This window comes from Marmota marmota, unplaced genomic scaffold (assembly GCF_001458135.2).
Source record: "Marmota marmota marmota unplaced genomic scaffold, marMar, whole genome shotgun sequence".
Classification (NCBI taxonomy): domain Eukaryota; kingdom Metazoa; phylum Chordata; class Mammalia; order Rodentia; family Sciuridae; genus Marmota; species Marmota marmota.
Genome location: NW_026000206.1, coordinates 4,679,059 through 4,697,599, shown reverse-complemented (window position 1 = coordinate 4,697,599; position 18,541 = coordinate 4,679,059). Strand labels below are relative to the sequence as shown.

General features: G+C 51.2%; 1 protein-coding gene across 24 annotated transcripts in view; it reads right to left on the bottom strand.

Moving 5' to 3' along the window:
- Positions 1 to 18,541, bottom strand: part of Tacc2 (transforming acidic coiled-coil containing protein 2) — a 176,474-nt gene that overhangs the window by 117,599 nt on the left and 40,334 nt on the right. For 19 of the 24 annotated variants that reach the window (XM_048791321.1, XM_048791326.1, XM_048791323.1 and 16 more), the window contains 2 exons: positions 9,974 to 15,106; positions 9,297 to 9,398 (listed from right to left, as the gene is read on the bottom strand). The exons of 3 other annotated variants lie outside the window; for them this stretch is intronic. In XM_048791321.1, the coding sequence (XP_048647278.1) occupies positions 9,297 to 9,398; positions 9,974 to 15,106 (5,235 nt within the window). The remainder of the gene's footprint in view (positions 1 to 9,296; positions 9,399 to 9,973; positions 15,107 to 18,541) is intronic. 2 more of the 24 variants (XM_048791339.1, XM_048791340.1) reach the window with 1 other exon arrangement.

Below are 18,541 nucleotides of genomic sequence, written 5' to 3'. Positions count from 1 at the left end.
CCAGAGGCTCATCTGCCCAGACATCCTTCCTACATGGCCCAGAAAGGCAGTCTGGCCCAGGGCTGAGACCTCAAGCCCAGGGTTGGCACTCCCACCCTTTCCAGATTCTCACTGCCTGCCAGCTCTGGCCATGTGCACTTAAATACCAGCTGCTTGGTCACTTGCCAGAAAGGGTCTCTTCCTCCAGGACTGGGCTGTGGCATCCAGCAGGCGGGCAGGGCCAGGCAGCTCTCCATGCTGCCCCTCCCTCTAGAAGCTTGGGATAGGCTGGCAGCTCCAAACTTCATGGCCAGACAGTCAAGGCAGTCTGTCCCGGGAGATGCGCTCAGCACTTGCTTCCCAAGTGGTGTGCCCGCTCACCCACACGGGCACTTCCTCGCTCCTGCTAATGTTAGCATTCAGCCTTCTGCAGCCACTCTTGGCAAGAGGCTAACCCCAAAGCCAGACTGCATTCACGGCAAGTGCCAGACGGTTTGACCTTGCATCCAATACAATATTGCAACACTGAGGCCACCCTTGTCGGAGGTGGCCATAGGATGGGAGGGCATTAGAGGGCCCTAGCACATTCCAAAGAAACCAGAGCCGACTATGTGAACTTCAGCAAGTTCCAATTAGCCACTGGGTAAAAACACAAGTCCTTACCACGCATCTACCCTGATAATAGTATTAAGATTCAAATGGTGATGATAATGATAGTAATGATAAAACAATAAGTCCTGGTGTTTAAGTGCTTACCGCAGGCCTGCAGGCAGGCTGATAGGCTTTTCACATGTTATTTTTATATAATCTCCTTAGTAATTCTAAGGGGTGGACCCTAGTATTATATTTTTCACGTGAGGAAACTGAGACTTTGAGTAGCTGAGGAACTTGCTTGAGGTTGAAGAGTCTAATAGCAAACCGGAAGTTAGACTCAGCCTTCTGCCTCCAAAGTCCTGTCTGACCTCATTTTCTAGGACAGGAACCTTCAAACACACCTGATAGCTGGCTGCATTCAATTATTCAATGGACACTTATAGCATCATGCAGAGTATCAGGTGCTGGGTAACCAAGAGCCATTCCCTGGGAGTCTAATGTTCCCCAAGAAAGAAGAGCATAGCTTATCCTCCTGGCCAGAGGCCGAAATGACTCTACATCCAAATGACCACAAACACTTCTAGACCAAGAACTTAGGCCTTGAGGCCCTTCCTGATCCTGTGTTGGAGGTGCGAGGTCCAGGCAGGTGAAGGTACTGGGCTTTAAAGAAGGCACAGAGGAGTAGACTGGCACCCCGAACGCCCGACTTCTCAGGCTAAGCTCTGGGTGTGGAGTCAGCAGCCTTGTGGTCACTCCACCACATCACATCGACATGCCTGCCCCCTGACCGTGCACCCCAGAGCTCTTCCCGTTGGAGGAGCCAGTGCCCCATGCTGCCGGGTGCCATCCCAGCCCTTCCCCCACAGGTGAGACCCCAGCTTCCCTTCTGAGCACCTGCCTGCGAGCACATTCACTGGGTGACTGCTGATCCGCTGTGCGGATGGAGCTGCCTGGAAATTCCCCCAGCTCAGAGCCTCGTCCATGGAGTGCACAGTCACAGTCAAGGCGTGCTATCTTGCCTCATCTACTTCCATTTCCACTCTCCTTCACCCCCGGACACATCAGCCCATTCACCTGCCGAGGCTTGGTACGGTCCTGTGCCTCCCCCAACAGAGTGGGAGCAGGACTTGAACCTCGGCCTGCAGCCTGATCTCCTCAAGCCCAGGCCCTCCTCCCCCAGATCTCCCCACTCACCAGGGGCAGCTTCAGGGCCCTGCTCTCCTCCCGCCATGGTGGCTCAGCACTGGGCTGAGCCTCTGCATCCTGGGATCCTCTCTCGGCCCATCCTCCCACTTCGTGAGGCCTGGATGTGTCCTTCCCCTGAGGTTTTTATTGCCTAACCTCTTGGTGCCAGCCTTGCAGAAGGAAAGGGCACTAAGGGTATCGGTAATCAGGCCTGTTGCAGGGCCTTCTCTGGAAACAGAAACTCTTCCACAGTCTCTGTCGGAATCACAGGCTGCTAAAATATTTAACATTGCAGACAACTTAAGAGGCATTAAGAAAGAAGAAAGGAAAGTCGGGCCCAGGTGCTGTGAGCTGGGGCCTATTGACACTGCATACTAAGCCTCTTTCTCACCCTGCCGGTTTCTTAGGACAAGAATAGTACAGAGACGTCAACCGGAAGATGGCAACTCTGTTCAACTTGGCTCCCTCCCAGGAACCCTAGTGGGTGGGGCTGCTGGGGGGAGTGCAGGCAGGTAGGGGTCCCCAGCAGCTGGGAGCCAGCTGACCTTGCAACACCATCTGCTCCGGGACAGGCCATTCTGCAGGCCTGGGAGTGAGGCCACTGGCGGGCCAGGAGTGCGCCTCCTTGGCCCAGTGCCAAGGTGATGCCTCCTGCGGGTCCTTATTGCTGCACAGTTGTGCCATGAACACACCTCAGACTCCACCACTCTAAGGACACAATCAGCTGGGGGCTGGGGTGTGGCTCCGTGGTAAAGGGCTTGCCTGGCATGCAGGAGGCCCTGGGTTCCATCCCCAGCACCACAAAGACTCCACCACCTGATTTTCCCAGGCACAGGGCCAGGAAGCTGAGGGGGAGGGAATCGAATGCTCTGTGAGCACCAACAGGTGCCTAGGAAACTTCCAGGGCTTCACACACAGAACCTATGCAGTAGGTGAGGGTTACTCTCCTCTGCTCTCCTCCAGCCCCACGCGGCTAATTCAGTTTCAATTTTAGCTTGTTTAGTTAAAACCGAACGAGATCAGCCATTCAGTTCCCCAGCACCAGCCTCACTTCAAGTGCTCAATAGCCACAGGAGGCTAGCGGCCATTATATTGGACAGAGGAGATACAGAACATGTCCATGGCTGTAGGAAGCTTTCATGGACGGTGTTGTTTCTGAGAACAACCTCCCCAAGGGTCCACCCAGCGGGCAGGTTGATGATCAGGGTTCTAAACATGGCCTTGAGGTCCAAGGAGCTTTCCAGAAGAGAGGGTCCAGTCCTCTTTGTTAGCTCTCTGACCATGTCACCTGTTGGACCCTCCATTTTCTCAACTGCAAAAAGGGGACACAAACAGAACATCCCTAAGGGTTGAGGTGTTGCTGGATATAAAAGCGACAGGGAGAACTAAGTGAAAGGGAACTTGTACCAAGTCTGTGTGCGAGGTGCTCTTAATAAAATAAATGGCTCACTTAATCCTAACCACATTGTACAGGAAAAATTGGGACCCATTTTACAGGAGAGTCAACAGGTTCAGAGAGGGTAATAGCAGCTCCCAGGTCACAGAGCTAGAAACTGAGTTGGAACTTTTTTGGGGAGAGAGTACTGGAGATTAAACTCAGGGGCATTTCACCACTGAAGCATCCCCAGCCCTATTTTGTATTTTATTTAGAGACAGGGTCTCACGGAGTTGCTAAGCGCCTCACTGTTGCTGATGCTGGATTTGAACTTGTGATCCTCCTGCCTCTCCTGAGCAGCTGGGATTACAGGCATGTGCTACCGTGCCTGGCTCTGAGTTGGAACTTGAGCTCTGCCAACACCCAGGCTTGTGTTTGTCCTGCTCTAGTCCCGAGTGAGGCCGTCTCCTTGAAAGCCTAGAAGCACAGTTGGGGTGGCTGGGGTTGGCAGTGTGGACACACAGGGAAAGCACGATGTCAACTGCCAGGGGCCAGAGTCCTGTTCTAACTCTGCAGCCAGTCAGTTCCCTAGTCCTCCCTATCTGAAGCCTCAGTTTCCTCCTCCATAGAGTGTGGAGCCTAATAAGAATGCCCTCAACTTTCTTTCTAGCTCTACCCAGGAGAGTGTCCAAGGTCCACTTCTCAAACATTACTCCTGGAACAAGCCCCAACCCATGTCTGATGCCGTTGCTCCTACGGGTGACCCTAATAACAGGCTGCAGGAAGGACAGCTGGGTCAGTTTGGACACAAGCAATTTGGAAAATCATCACCTTGCCCTAAAACTGTCCTGGATTTCCCAGGAGCAGGAGTGGCTCTTTGCTCCCCTGGGCCCAGGTGCACTGTAACAGGGGCCCTAGGGCAGAGGAGCTGGAGAACCACGGTGGTGGCTACCCTCTCCCAGCCACCTGCAGAGAATCTAGACCTTGCCTCCGAGGAGACGGGCACCTTCTGTGTAGGTGCCTCATAAACTGACTTTCCAAGGAGACTTGGCACTTGCCCAGATGCCAGATCTACCTTTCGGGAAATTCACTTTAATTATAAAACACAAAAGCCTCAGGACTTAAAGGCTACATGTCAAAGGGCCCTTTGGTTTTATACAGGATGGTTCACAATGATTGAAGTTGTGCGCAGTTACGCAAATCTACCTTGTTTGCCGTCTTTTGAATCTGTGATCTCATTCCATGCAGGAGCTCCTTGTGGGCCAAGCTGGGTAAGCGAAGGAACCCCACTGGACAGACAGCCACCAAGGCACAAAGATGCAGATTGGCTGGAGACCAACCTCGGTTCCTGGGGCTCCCTACTTCTGTAGGGACAGTAACAATGACCATCTTTATCATGTTCCGACTGTACACCAGGCACTTTCCTGAGGCTTTGGAAACACTGTTGTATCATCAACATCACCACCAGGGAGGTGGCTGAAATGCAGGGGAATCCGTCTTCCTCAACAGCCCCCCAGAGGGGAAGAAGGTTGCTACAAGATCAGACCCAGGGACCGAGATCTGCTGTCCTGGCTGTAGCTGAGGGAACTATGTTGGAAGAGACTTTTTTCCTTTTGCTTAATTTACACAGTTGTAGTCATCCTCTAGTCTTATTCTTAAACTTGAAAACATGGTGTCACAGCTGGTAATTTTAGGAGTGACGAGAGAAGGAAGAAACAGAGACCAAGTGGGAAGGTGGCGTGGGAGGACGGGAGAGGAGCGGTTCCCGTGTGGCTTTCAGGTTCTGCCAGCGCTTCCTCGGCAAGAGGCCAACCATCCCTCTCTGTTCTTTCCTCAACTTTTCAACCCAGCCGCCCTTTGTGATTCAGCCTAGATCTGAACAAAGACGCTAGGCAATCTGGGAACAATTTAATTCTCTTAAAATGCACTAATAATTGAACACAATACCTTTCTCCAAGTGGGGGAAAAAAAAAAAAACCCTTTAAATAAATGCTCAGCAAACATAGCAGGGTGGTATCTAAGATCGATCTAGAACCACATGTGAACATTAGTGATATATAACCAAGATGCCAAATTCTAACCGACCCTTCCACCAACATAGAAGGTGGTCTATAAAGGTGAGACCAGTTCAAGCACTTTCAATGAGGCCGTCTCTGGGTCCCAGACTCTTCCACGGGGAGGACCACATGATGTACAGACATGCACCCTGAGCCATCTGTCCATCTATACCTACTTGTGAGGCAGTGGCTGCTAGGACTTAAAGCCACAGGCTACCCCTGGCACATCACCAGCAGTACCCACTGCAGTATCTAAGTTGGCAAGTAAAGCAGGAAACATCTTGATGCTGCCTGTGCATATGATATTGGGTTATCCAGCCATCCTGTCACCAAGACGGCCAAAGAGACCTCTGGGTGCAGAATTTGACATGTGCTATAGGTTCTACTCAAGTCAGCAGGCTCTTCAAAAATTCAATAGGAGGGAGTCACCTGGTATCAAATAAGAGGGTAGAAATTTGGGGTGTGATTTGCTTTGCCCCTCTCCTAGTGACTTAAAACATTATTTCAATGGCAAAAAAAAAACACAACAATATAATAGGGCACACAAAGAAAGACACACAATGTATCACAGTAAAAGCAATCTCAAAAATTTTTAACTTGCAGATTATTGTGGGCTACACTGTAGGAGAGAGGAAAGCATCCTCTCCTTCCAAAGCAAGATATTTCAGCAGGCAAAGAATTCTGTGCGAGAAAGGAAAAATAGCCAACTTGTGCTCCTCAGTCTCAGGAGCATTGACTGATCTCCCAGAAACAGTTCCACACCGGAGACGTGGTCACTCAACTCTCTGAACTAGGAAAATGATGACAGGGAACCTAACACCACTGAGCACCAGAAAATGCCAGTGTAACATGTTAACCAATGATCTCTCTCAACTTCCTGGCAATCTGAGGAGGCAGGTACTGGTGCCCCCCATTCTACGGGCGAATGAACTGAGGCTGGGTGTGTAGCTAGTAAAGCAGAGCTGGGTTAGGAATTCAGGGCCCTGGCCTTGAACTTCCTCCTCACTGCAGCGCCTGGCAGTGTCCCCGGAAGCCTGACCATCCAGCCTCCCACGGACTGCTGCTGGATTTGACCTTCAAGTGCAACACCTCTGCTCCTAGCCCCTGCACCTTCTGGCCTTGGCAGGACCTTTTCTTTTCTTTTTTAAAATTTATTTTTTAGTTTTAGGTGGACACAATATCTTTATTTTATTTTTAAGTGGTGCTGAGGATTGAACCCAGTGCCTCACGCATGCCAGGCGAGCGCTCTAACACTGAGCCGCAACCCCAGTCCTGGTAGGACCTTTTCTGAGACCTGCTCAGTCGACACTCACAACTCTTTTGTGGTAAGTGAGTTCATTAGAAAGAAGTACTGAGTCTCCTCCCCAAGGAAAAGAAACATTCTCGCCATTTGTGTTAAACCAGTAGGAATCAGCCCCCTGGGCAGACAGGGATCTTGTGGGGTCCTGTGGGACAATATGGCCTTCTGGATCAATTGCCAAAGCCCTTAGGTCTCCATAGCTAGAGTATCCAAGAGAGGAGCCACTAGCCACCTTTGGCTGTGGAGTGCTAGGAATGGGGTCAGTCCAAATCCAGATGTGCTGTGAGTATAACACATGGTACAACACTTGCCTAGCACATGTGAGGCCTGAGTTCAATCCTTAGCACCACATAAAAATAAAAAAAGAAAGGTGTTGTGTCCATCTACAACATATATATTTAAAAAATAAGAATGCAGCTTATTGCCTTAATAATTTTTACATTAATTTTATGTTGACAAGGTAATATTTTTTGCATACTAGGTTCAATAAAATATATTGAAGTTAATGCTCCCAGTTTCTGATTAGGTTTTTTAGTGTGGCTGCTAGAAGATTCAAGGGTACTTCCATGACTGTGTCACATTCCTATTGGACAGAGCTGGTCTGCTCATTTCCAGAGAACTGCAGTTGCCTCCTAAGGATAAGAGGAGATCCCACTGCCTATTTGCTCAGGGTTTACCTCCCCTGTCACTGCATCTGGCAGATGAGAGGGAAAGAATAATCACAATTCTTTCCAGAAGGCCTCAACCAATAGGGGACAGAGAAGAGGCCTCTCCCCCAAGAGCCTCAAGCACAGGGAAGCCTGAACTTCTACCATGCCTGGGTCTCCACGGACCAGAGAAAAGCAAGTCCTGGAGCCAAATAATCTACAGAGAATGCAAGTTATGTATGCAAAGGCCACATGTGTAATTTTTAAAAATTGAGGGAGCCACATTAAAAACAAAAAAGAAGTGAATTTAATTTCAAAAATACATTTTAACCCAGTACATGATATAATCAGTATAAAAATGATCAATAATGAATTTTTTATATTCTTTTCTTCATACTAAGTCTTCAATATCTGGTGTGTATTTCGTGCTCACTCCTCACACATCCCCACTCACACTTGGCCAGTGCCTGCCATATTGGACCCCGTGGCTCCCGGAGTGTATGAAAAGTCTCACCAGGAGCAAAGTGAACAGAACCACCGCAGGAACCTAAGACTCATGGCTAGGGGCCCAGGACCAGCCTTGCAACCTAGCCACCGAGAAATGTCTGTACAGAGTTTGATGACAGAGGAAAAAAATGACTCTGTAAACAGTTAAGCTAAAATAACAATGGGTGAAGTGACATTAAGACACTGAAACAGTAATCGTCAGGTGGTACCGTGATGGTGGAGTTCTCTCTTTCCTTTATACACCTTACAAATAGGCCAGAAATTTTACAACATCTAAGGCATACTGAGATGTGATAATTTACGATTTTTAAAGTGATAAAAACAATGAGCCATGAAATATTTATTGGGCTGCTCTATCTCTGGCTAATTCTCCAAGAGGGAGATAAAGTGTGTATGTCTTTAAACCCAAAGGCACTGATGGAGTCCCTTGTTGGGCGGAGGAGAGGCTTCCCTAGCTAGTCCAACATCCTTCCTGTGCCTTCACTGGGAATGTAAGGCACATACTAGCAAGGGCTGCAGGAAGTTTTTTGCTGGTCAGCAGCAGAAACAGGCATCAAATGCAGCTTAGCCTGCATCTGTTTGGGCGGCACAGGCCTCCACACTGGCCCAGAGTCCCGAGTGTCACTATTGTGGGCAGCAGAGGCAGCTGGGAATCGGAGGAAGCGCTCAGACTTGAAAAACAGGTGACCATGCATTCTTTCCGCATGTGCAAAATATGAATCAAATCATTTATAAAATGCCTGCAGCTGTTGGTGGAGACATAGGTACTAATTTAGACTCCGACCCTACTGCACATGTTTACAAATGTGCACATGTGCGCACGCGCAACACACACACACACACACACACACACACACACACACTCGATAGCCTGAGATCTTGGGATACTGCAGAGCTTTTCTGGAGTGTGCCTGTCCACATGTTTCCTTACCCCCAAAGGATGAAACTTAAGCAGCAGCTCTGGCAGAATTACAGGTAACATTTCACTTAGGAAAGAACAGGATCTGGCCGTCACACACATCTGAAACCCGTGCTCCTAATCAAGATCTCTGGGCAAGGTAGGCTGCTGTTGATGAGCCACACCTGCTTCAGAGATTAAACCAGTGCTGACCCATTTGCCTCAAAAGGCAATTAGCTAGATTAATGGGTGCCTGTGGCTGAGAGCACGAGGGGTTGAGGTATGATGTGCAGGTGGTGCAGGATATGTTCTGAAATTGATCGTAGCCATGGTTGCACAGCTCTACGTACACTAAAAGTTACCGAATCGTACACTGTATATTCTTTCTTTCTCTTTCTCTTTCGAAGTGCTGGAGATGGAATCCAGAGCCTCCTGCATGCTAGACAAGCACTCCACCATGGAGCTGCATCCCCAGCCTCATTTATACACTTTAAATGAGTGGATTCTATGGTATGTGGCTAGTATCTCAATAAAGTCATTCTGATTTTTAAAGGTATTAAGCACAAATATGAAAGGGACTCGGCTCATCTCACAACAGTGGCGCTTTGAGTCATCCCAGCACCACTTCACCTGCATGCAGGAGGGGACTGGCTCTCTGCCTCTCTTGTGTAAGACTCGTGTATAAAGACTACCCTCTTTAGTGAAACTCCCAGTGTTTCTGTGCCTGAGGAAGGCGCCGGTGAACTTCACTGACCTTTCTGGTCCTCCCACACAGCTGGTCTCATCTGAAGGGAATCTCGGAGCATCCTTCTCAGGAACCGTAGGTAAGGTAGCTGGGCCAGGCCCCAGGCTCTTTCTGGGACAATGAAAGGAAGCAATAGATAAGATAATGTTGATGGTAAGAGAGACATCAATCTCCTAGTCATTTTTGAAAAACATATTTCCCAATGAAAGCTTTAAGTGGCTACTACATCAAAATCCTTCAGGCAGGGTGGGGTGTGAGGGAAACAAAGGTCATACAACTAATGGCTTAGAGATGCTTCCGAATCATCTAAGCCCCCTCTAAACATATCTAGACTCAAAAGCAGATATATCTGCATCTCCAGAAAAACGTACGACTGATTTCAGCTTACACCCACCCAAGCACTGCCAGCCAGTAAACGCATGACGCTTTTGCAGCGGTTTAAGTTAGAGGAATTAAAGAACAGTAGAAAAGCAGCGAGGCATGTAAACAGACAGTCCTCACTCCTCCAACCATTGCTCACATATTGCAGAATCTTAGCACATCCAGAGAGGGCAAGCGGGTATATCAGCCATTAGATATGTAAAACTTAGTCTTTGGGAAAACCACCCATCTATTGGATTGACTTTTAAAAAATCAGGCTGGGATTCACCCTTGAAGCTGAACCCACAAGAATTTAATTGAAGTACCTGTCAGTGTGTTGCTCTTCCGGAGCCAGGGGTTGCAGCTTTGAGTCTCCAGTGTCATCAGGCTCTGGGGATGAAACACGCACCTCCCCATTCCCAGCTGGAGTAGGGAGCTCAGGTCCCAGCTGCTCCTTGGCCGGCTGGTGCCCACTTGGGCTGTCCCCTCGCAGGGCAGCTGTGTCCTCCATCGCCTGACGGCTCCCTGGCAGCACTGAGTCATGAGCTACGCCGGCGATCATCCTTGCAGCACCTGTTTCTGGCAGGTCACCAGATGTGTGTGCCCATGCCTCGGCTGTGCTCAACGTGATGTCACCCTTCACTTCCCCAGCAGCTCCTGCCTTCTCGCTGGGCTCCTGGGGAGTGTCCAGCACTTCTCTAGCCAGTGGTTCAGGGATGCTCGGGTGGCCAGGGGCGTTTTGCATTTCCAGGATGCTGGCATCAGCTTCAGGCTTCCTTTCACCCCCAAGCAGGTCACTATTAGCCTCGGGCTCAATTAAAACATCCCCACGGGGAGGAGAGGATTCTAGAGCACAGGTAGATTCTGGCACATCACCTGCACCCACCGTGTGAGCCAAGTCCTGGGTACCATCTTCTCTAGGGTGACTGTCAGAGACCAGTGTTCCCTGGCACTTTTTTCCAGAAAGAATTCTGTCACCTTGAACGGAGGCCTCTTCACCAAGGCTCTGGGGAGCCACCTGGATGTCAGCAGCTCTCTCTAAAGATGTCCCCTGAGCAGCCACTGGTGAGGAAAGGCCTGAAGCTAGTTCCTGCCCACCCCTCGCCTGCTGTGAGTGAACCTTGGCTCCCAGGTCTGGCCTCTCGCTTCTCCTTGCTATGAGTGGTACACCAGTCACCTCCTCCTCAACACTGGCACCAGGCTGGTTTTGCTCCAAGGCTCGCCCCCCGAGACCTGGCAGCTTGTCTAGAGCTGTATCCTGGGAAACCAGATGGGAAATCTTAGCCTCCACAGCCAACTCTGGCTTCTTCTCCACCCAGAGTCCAGCAGGAGGTACAGGGAGAGTGGTAGCAGCCATTCCTTGAGTTCCATCTAGAAGCTTCTCTGGGCTTAGTAGCGTGGTGAGGTCCTTGCCCACCACACTCCTCCCAGCTCCTGCCTTTTCACTCGGTGCATTCTGGGGCTGGTCAGCAGTCAGGGCTCCAAGCACTGATTGCTCAAAGATTCTGGTGATGTGCTCCCTGAAGTCATGGAGCCCTACAATGGGGCTAGGCTGCTTGGAGCTTGCTTCTATACCACCTGGTGCACCTCTCCTTGGATCTGGAGGTGTCTCTACCACCCTGTCCCTGCTGCCCTCTGTCTGTCTTGCTGCATCACCCACCATGCTGTCCTCGCTGCCAGAGCAGGCTGGAGTCCCACAGGGCCTGGTTTCTGGAGCTATGGCCTCTTTGTCCTCCTCTGTCATCTGCTTACTCTTGGCCAGAAGAGGCATCCTGTCCAGGTAGGGCATGGAGTCCACAGGTTCCTCAGTGGTTCCAGCTTTGGAGCTTCCAGAGATGGCAGGCACAGCAGAGCCCTCCCCACCTGCAGCTCCTGGTTGCAAGAGGAGGCTGGCCGGCAGCTTCACAGAGGCAGCCTTTTCTAGGGCAAGCAGGGACTCCTCTATGGGACAGGGACTTTCACCCGGAGCTGTGGGGCCCTCCGAGGAAACAACTCTCAGACCACTGTCTTCTGCTCCTTTCCTGGCGGCACCATTGATATGCAGGTAAGGGGTGTCAGGAGCAGCGTCTTTCCCAGCTGGCAGGGGCCTCTCTGGGTCAGGGCCAGCCTGACGTGCAGAAATGCCCTCCGTGCCTCTGGGCATCCCATCCAGCTCTCTGGCCCGTAGCAAGGCATCCTGGCAGCTGGGCATGAGCTGCTCAGTCTTGCAGGACTCACCAGGGACGGAGGTAGAAGGTCCTTTCCTGGAGGTGGGGCAGTGCTCAGTCTGAGCAAAGGTGTCACTTGGAGTGGTTTGTGGCTCCTCTGGAGCTTGCCGGGTCCCTGGGCCTCCTTCACCGGCACTCTCACCAGCTGTAGCAGCCCCTCCTTCATCACCCTGCTCCCCAGCCAGCGGGAACTTCTCGAGAAGCTTGTGGGTCTCTGTATCTGTGGTGGCCGAGGTGGCAGGGCACTCCATTTCTTGCTGTAGGGCCGGCCCTGGTTGCTGCCTCTCTTCCTGGGCTTGATCACATGTCTGTCTCTCTGGAGCATCCTGGGTGGGTGTGACTCTGAGGCTGGCCAGTGCTGGGGCTGCCAGACCATGAGCTGTATCCAGGAGGGCCACTGAGTCAGGTGGATGAGGCGGGGCCCCCACTGTGTCTCTACTTGCCATCTCTGCCTTGCACAGGCCCGAGGGTGGGAGCTGTGCGTCAGCTACCCCCGCATCCCAGCAACATGCCCCTTCACGCAGGCTGCCTGCTTCCACAGCATCACCCAGCTCCTGTTGGGACTTGTTTGGCCCCTGCCCAGCACAGCAGCTTCCCTCCCCGCCCAAGCTCCCTGCAACAGAAGAGTCTTTTAAAGTGTCTCCTGCGTTAAGCAAGACCCCTGAAAGATGGCCACGGCTGCCTGCTCCCTCTTGCCCATTCTCCCCTAATGCAGGCAACTTCTGTCCTGTTGGAGTTGGCAATTCTGACTCTTCCGATGGAGAACTCTCTAGAACCAAACTTGGAGCATCGCACAGACTGTCTTTGGGGAGCACACTTTGACGTTCTGATCCAGATGCCTGCTCCTGTCCTTCATAAGTGGGCAAGCACACGTCCTCCCGAGGCCCCGTGGGTACGTGGGCTGGAGAAGGACCTGCACCCTGGTTCTTCACACCTGGGTTGCTTGGATAAGCCTCTTTCCCATTTGCAGGAGGTTGAGTCATCTCCCTGAGCTTATCAATGATGGGTGCCCCTGTGTCTGACTGTGATGGCAGGAGGCAGTTCTCAGAAGATAGCGGGGGCCTCTCGGATGCAGTTTCTCTTGCCCCACTGTCCTCCAGGTGGGACAGGTTTCCCTGAAAATCTTGCTTCGGACTGAGCATCGTATCCACTGCTGGGGTCTCCTCACAGGGAGTGTTTGGCACATCAGCATGAACTTCCTGTCCATCTATATTGTGCCCTGGCCCAGAGGATTGGCCTGGGGATGTCAGCAAGTTCTCCCCATCACAGCTGCGGGGCCTCTGTGGGGACAGGCGGCCCTCTGTCTTTTTTTCCAATGTGTTCTCTACCTCTTGGGCTTTGGATACAACCTCTGCAGCAGGAGTCGACAGGAAATCTGATTTCTCTGATTCTAAAGCAGGAAGAGACTCCGTTCTTCCCAAACCCCACGTGTCCTGAAGGGTATCAGGGCATCTGGACTGCAACCCCGGAACAACATCCTCATCAGTTTCATCTGGTGCTGGGGGCAGGACCGGCTTCTCCTCAGGGAGGAGCAGTGAGGTGGCTGCAGTGGTCACATTGGCACCAGCCGTCGCCTGCCACGCTACCTGCATTGACTGAGGGTTGGGCCCGCCTATGTGTCCAGCACTGTTCTTCCTGGGTGGCTGTGCTGAGTCTAAGCTGGGAAGGATTCTGCTTTGTTCGTTGCCACTTTGTTTCGAAACCTCATCTTTGTCCTCCTCAGCATTGGGCTTGCCACCAAGAGCCTGAGACTCTTCTGCCCTCAGGTTTCCAGGATCTGTACCACCAGGTGGCTCTGGGGTGGCATCCTGGCTCCTGGGGTTGTCTCCAGCTGATCTGATCTCATCTCTAGCCACGGCAGGACCCTCATCATTCTCGAGGGCCTTGGCTCCATCCTTTGGCCCCTCTGACCTTCCAATACTTTCACTCGAAGTCCCAGGAGAAGGAGGGGGCAGCGGCATCCCTAGTGCGACCCCCTGGCTTTGCTCCCTGTTCCAGAACTCCGCTCTCTCCTGAGGTGAGGGGGCAGGTAACTCCCCAGCGCTCCCTTTTGGGTGCTCTCTCTCTCTTTCAAGATCTGATGCCCCCTCCTCCAATCCTCCCAACCCTGTATTCACCAGCTCTTTGGCTGCTTCTGCAGAAACTGGTTTCTCCACCTTGGAAATCATCTCCCTGGCCAACCGGCTGGATCCTCCTTCGGCAACAGGGATCTGAGCATCTGTATGTGCAATGGGGCTTGAAGCTGGAGTGAGTGGAGAGGGCTGGGCACTCACCAGCAAACCCCCAGCTGGCTGGCCACCTGCGGCCACACCGATGACTTGACGGGGTTCAGCCCTTTCTGTCTCTATCTGTAAGTGACCCTGAGCGTCACTGGTGTCCAGAGGCTTCTTGCAGGAACTGCTGATGGCTGCAGCCAGAGCAGGACTGTGCGGGTCCCTGGGCAGCTGTGTGTGAGGCAGAGGTGGTCCCATTTGCTGCCAGCAGCTTTCCCGGGAGGCAGAATTCGCTTCAGCTTCATAGGCGGGGCCTGAATTGTTGGGAGGCGGGCCGCAGGCCAGGAGGATTTCCAAGCTACCGGCTGAATGCGGAGGCGTCACCTCCACTCGGCCTGGATATTGTGGTTCCCTGGTCTCAGGTATTGGGGGCCACTCCTCCAGGCCAGCTGAGCTCTCCTTGCCCAGCTGGACAGCAGCTGGGGCCTTGGTGGCCACTTGTACAGAAGCTGGTCCTTGCCTGGACTCGGCAGGGGAGCCTGCAGCCTCTTTCTCTTGGGCCTCGAAGCCACCAGAGTGGGCCCCCTCTCCACACGGCAGCTCCTTCCTCGGCCCTGCGGGCTGTGCTGGTGAGATTCCCGTCAACTGGCCGATGTGGCTGGAGGAAGAGGAGTCCTGTGCCTCTTCCCTCGGCTCCTCGTCACATCCAGTACTGGGGACGATGGCAATTCCACTATGATGAGTAGAGCTGTCCCCCTCAGGGGTAAATGCCGCCATGACATCTCCCGGGGCACTTGGGGACGTTTCTGGTGCGGCTGTGGGGCTTGCCAAGCAAGCCTCTGGGGGGCACTCGGTGAAGGGCATGGAGGTCCTGGGCCACTCCTGCTCCCAGGGCGGCGGTAGGCCAGGCAGTGAAGAACCTCCCGGCCCCCTGGCTTCCTGTGGGAACTTCCTTGGCTCCGTCACCTCTGGGGACACGATGGTCGGATCCCAGCTGGCAGCACTCTCAGAAGTGGAGGGGGGGCTGCCGAGCCCAGTGCTGCCAACAGTGAAAACACTTAATGTTTCATTGGTTCTCGAGGGTGCCAAGGACAGAGCCACATCACAGCAGGTCACGCCAACCCGCCCCCACTCCACGCCACCAGCAGCCTCCACCACAAACGTATGGGCCCCCATGCAGCAGGCTGCTCCCCCTGGGAAGCCCTCCAGCCCCTCCCTTTCTCCAAGTCAGACATTCAGCTGGGGGCTTCTGTGCTGGTCAGCAGCAAGCAGGGAAAGATGGAGACTCATTCATAATAATCTAAAACACAGGACACCCAGGAGGACCTAAAATGGGGGTTTGAACCAGTTCTCTGTAGACTATAAGGAGGTCTTGAGTGCTTCTGGGAATCCTTTGATGTTCAGGAAAAAAGCCCAAGTTGGCCAGGCCAGGCTTTGAAATGGAGAGCTATTCTTGAACACAGTTAACTTGATTCTCCACCATTTGACAGGTGGTAAGAGAGACACAACCCAAAAGTCATTTCTGGTTAGCATGGAATTTCTGTACCCAACCAACATGTACCACTTGGAATCTGAAATACCTTCCTACCCCTATCTGTCCTGACTTGAACACTTATCTGGGCAATGCATAGAAAAAGCAAAACAAAGCACGTAAGAAACTCAGAGGAACCGGTTCAGAGTCAAGGAGCTGCTGTAGATAGACGACTATCGCTATCATAAAAGAACTCGTCACATGCTCTGCTTGATTGTTGCCCAATCCCATATAGTTTGAAGTAAAAATATTATTTTAAAAATAATTATTAATAATTTTAAGGCCGCCTGTGGTGGCACATGCCTGTAATCCCAGCAGCTCGGGAGGCTGAGGCAGGAGGATCTTGAGTTCAAAGCCAGCTTTGGCAACTTAGGGAGGCACTAAGCAACTCAGTGAGACCCTATCTCTAAATAAAATACAAAATAGGGCTGAGGATGTGTTCAGTGGTTAAGCGCCCTGGGTTCAATCACGAGTAACTAATTATAATAACAATAATAATTTTAAAATAATTATTTTATAAATAACATACACACAATACAAAATTTGGAAAACAGGAAAAAATATCCAATGTGCTTGGCACTTTCAGTGTTCTAGGGATTTTTTCCTTTCTATTTTTTTTTCCTGTACAGTCTCTTAGGGGTATAATTTTTATTATTTGTACATAGCTGTGACTCTATACACTTGCTATGATTAAATATTTTCTGGTTTCAGGAGAAATTGCTCAATGCATAACTAATAGTGTTTCTAAAGCCATTATCCTTTTCCTTCAAGTTTTCATAAGGAGGAAAATAGTGAAGGAACGGCGTGGAATCTTTTTGTAACCATCTGTTACACACACGCACATTCACACACACCTGGACCTGCAGTGTTCTGGAAAAGGCCAGAGGAAGGAGTCTATTCTCTGTGTTCACTGCCCAAATTCCAGGTTTCCATGCAAGACAGCACACGTGCATTCATATGTGAGGGAGGCACAGAAAGGGAGGGTGAAGTACGATCCTATTAAAATGTAAAAATATGTTCTATGGACTGAACTGTCTGTCCCTCAATACCCACATGTTGATATCCTAGTCCCCCACGTGACTGCAATGTGACAGGGCTTTAGGAGGCAAAAATTAAACTAGGTCCTAGAGTTGGGGACCTAATCCAATGAGAATGGTGTCCTTATAAGACGGAAGACACTGGAAGGTGCTGGGCACAGAGGGAAGGCTGTGTGAGCCGGGAAGTGCCTCCCTAGCTGGCAGAGCTCTCTCCAGAATCCAGCCCTGCTGGAACCCTGACTGTTAAAGTCACCCAGACTGTGGTGTTTTGTGATGACAGCCCAAGCAGACTAATAAAACAGGGGCATATGGACATTTATTGTCCTATCCTTTCAACATTTTGGAGATTTCAAATTTTCCAAAATAAAAAATTGAGGAAACAATAATGAATGAAATAACATCAGTGCTTGGCAAGGATCAGCTCATTAAACCGTGCTGACAGCTGGGTGGGGTGGGCAGCACTGCTGCCATTTGCAGATGAGAACACTGGGGAACAGAGAGGTTAAGCTTGGCTTTCAACTCGGGCATCTTCCTACTCTCTGCCACCAAGAATAAGAACTTCCAAGGAGGGCAGGAGGCTCTTTACCTGGCCCCAATCCACCCTCTCAGCCAGGCCCATCACCTCCAAACATGCCATCATTCAACATTCTTCCAGAAGGTGTGTGCCCATAATCACCATGGCAGTCACCATAGTGACTATGCTAATACCCGTGCCTGCGTAAGGACACAAGACAGATGCCTGAGAACCCGGGGAAGCTGGCTCTGGTCTCCACTCGATTTTTCTGACTCCAAAGCAGGGTTGACAAGGGCAAAGAGAAAGCTCCAAGGGTGAGATATCCAAGGCCCAAGGATGCTCAGAGGTCACCAAGATGGCCCGGTCAATGGAGAGCCCTGGCCCAGTGCTGCCAGCATACGCAAAACAAAACCACCCTGGGACTTGGGTAAAGCCCATGGCCTGGCCTCCTGGAACGCCCCAGGCCGAGGAGGGGCCAGAATGACAGGGCTCTTGGCTCACCTTTGCTATTCCCTCCTGGCAGAGCCTTTTTTTTTTTTTTCCTTTATTTGTACTGGGATTGAACTCAGGGACATTCAACCACTGAGCCACACCCCCAGCCCTGTTTTGTATTTTATTTAGAGACAGGGCCTCACTGAGTTGCTTAGCACCTCGCCATTGCTGAGGCTGGCTTTGAACTCGCCATTCTCCAGTCTCAGCCTGAGAGGTGTGCGCCACCGAGCCCAGCAGGAGCCTCCTTTTAACAAGCATTTTACATCTCATTTTGGGGTGTCCCAGCCACTAACTGGGGTCAAACAGTTTAGCAGGCTATAAAATTAATGGAGTGCTCCTTTTTATTTTATTTTTCTTTCTCTTAGTAGTGTGGATGGAATCTTGGCACATTCTGACACTGAACTATAACCCCCCAAGCTTATTTTATTTTATTTATTTATTTAAGACTGGATCTTCCCAAGTTGCTCAGGCTGGCCTGGAACTTGCCATCTGGCTTCAGCCACTGCCTGCCCCTAGCTGGGATTACTGACGTGCCGCCACACCTGGCTGGGGGTTCCTATAGATGTTGCCTGCTCGGGAACCTGGAGCACAGCCCCTTCCTGTCCCCATTATTGTAACCGTGGTCCACTTTCTGCTTTGAATATAGATAGGCCTTTGCTGCTCCACCACTGAAATTTTTTTAAATGGACATGTTTCTTTCTCTTCCTCTCTCCCTGCTCCTCCCTAATCTCTCCCCCTCCCTAAATCTCAGGGGAAACAGAATTACCTTTCTTTCCCATCCAAGGCAGAATCATCTGTCCTGAGTACACATCTACCATAAGAATGAGGTAATCCAGACTTTGGGGATACCAGAAGATCTCAGGAATGACCATCCCACTGAAAATAAAATAAACAAAGCCA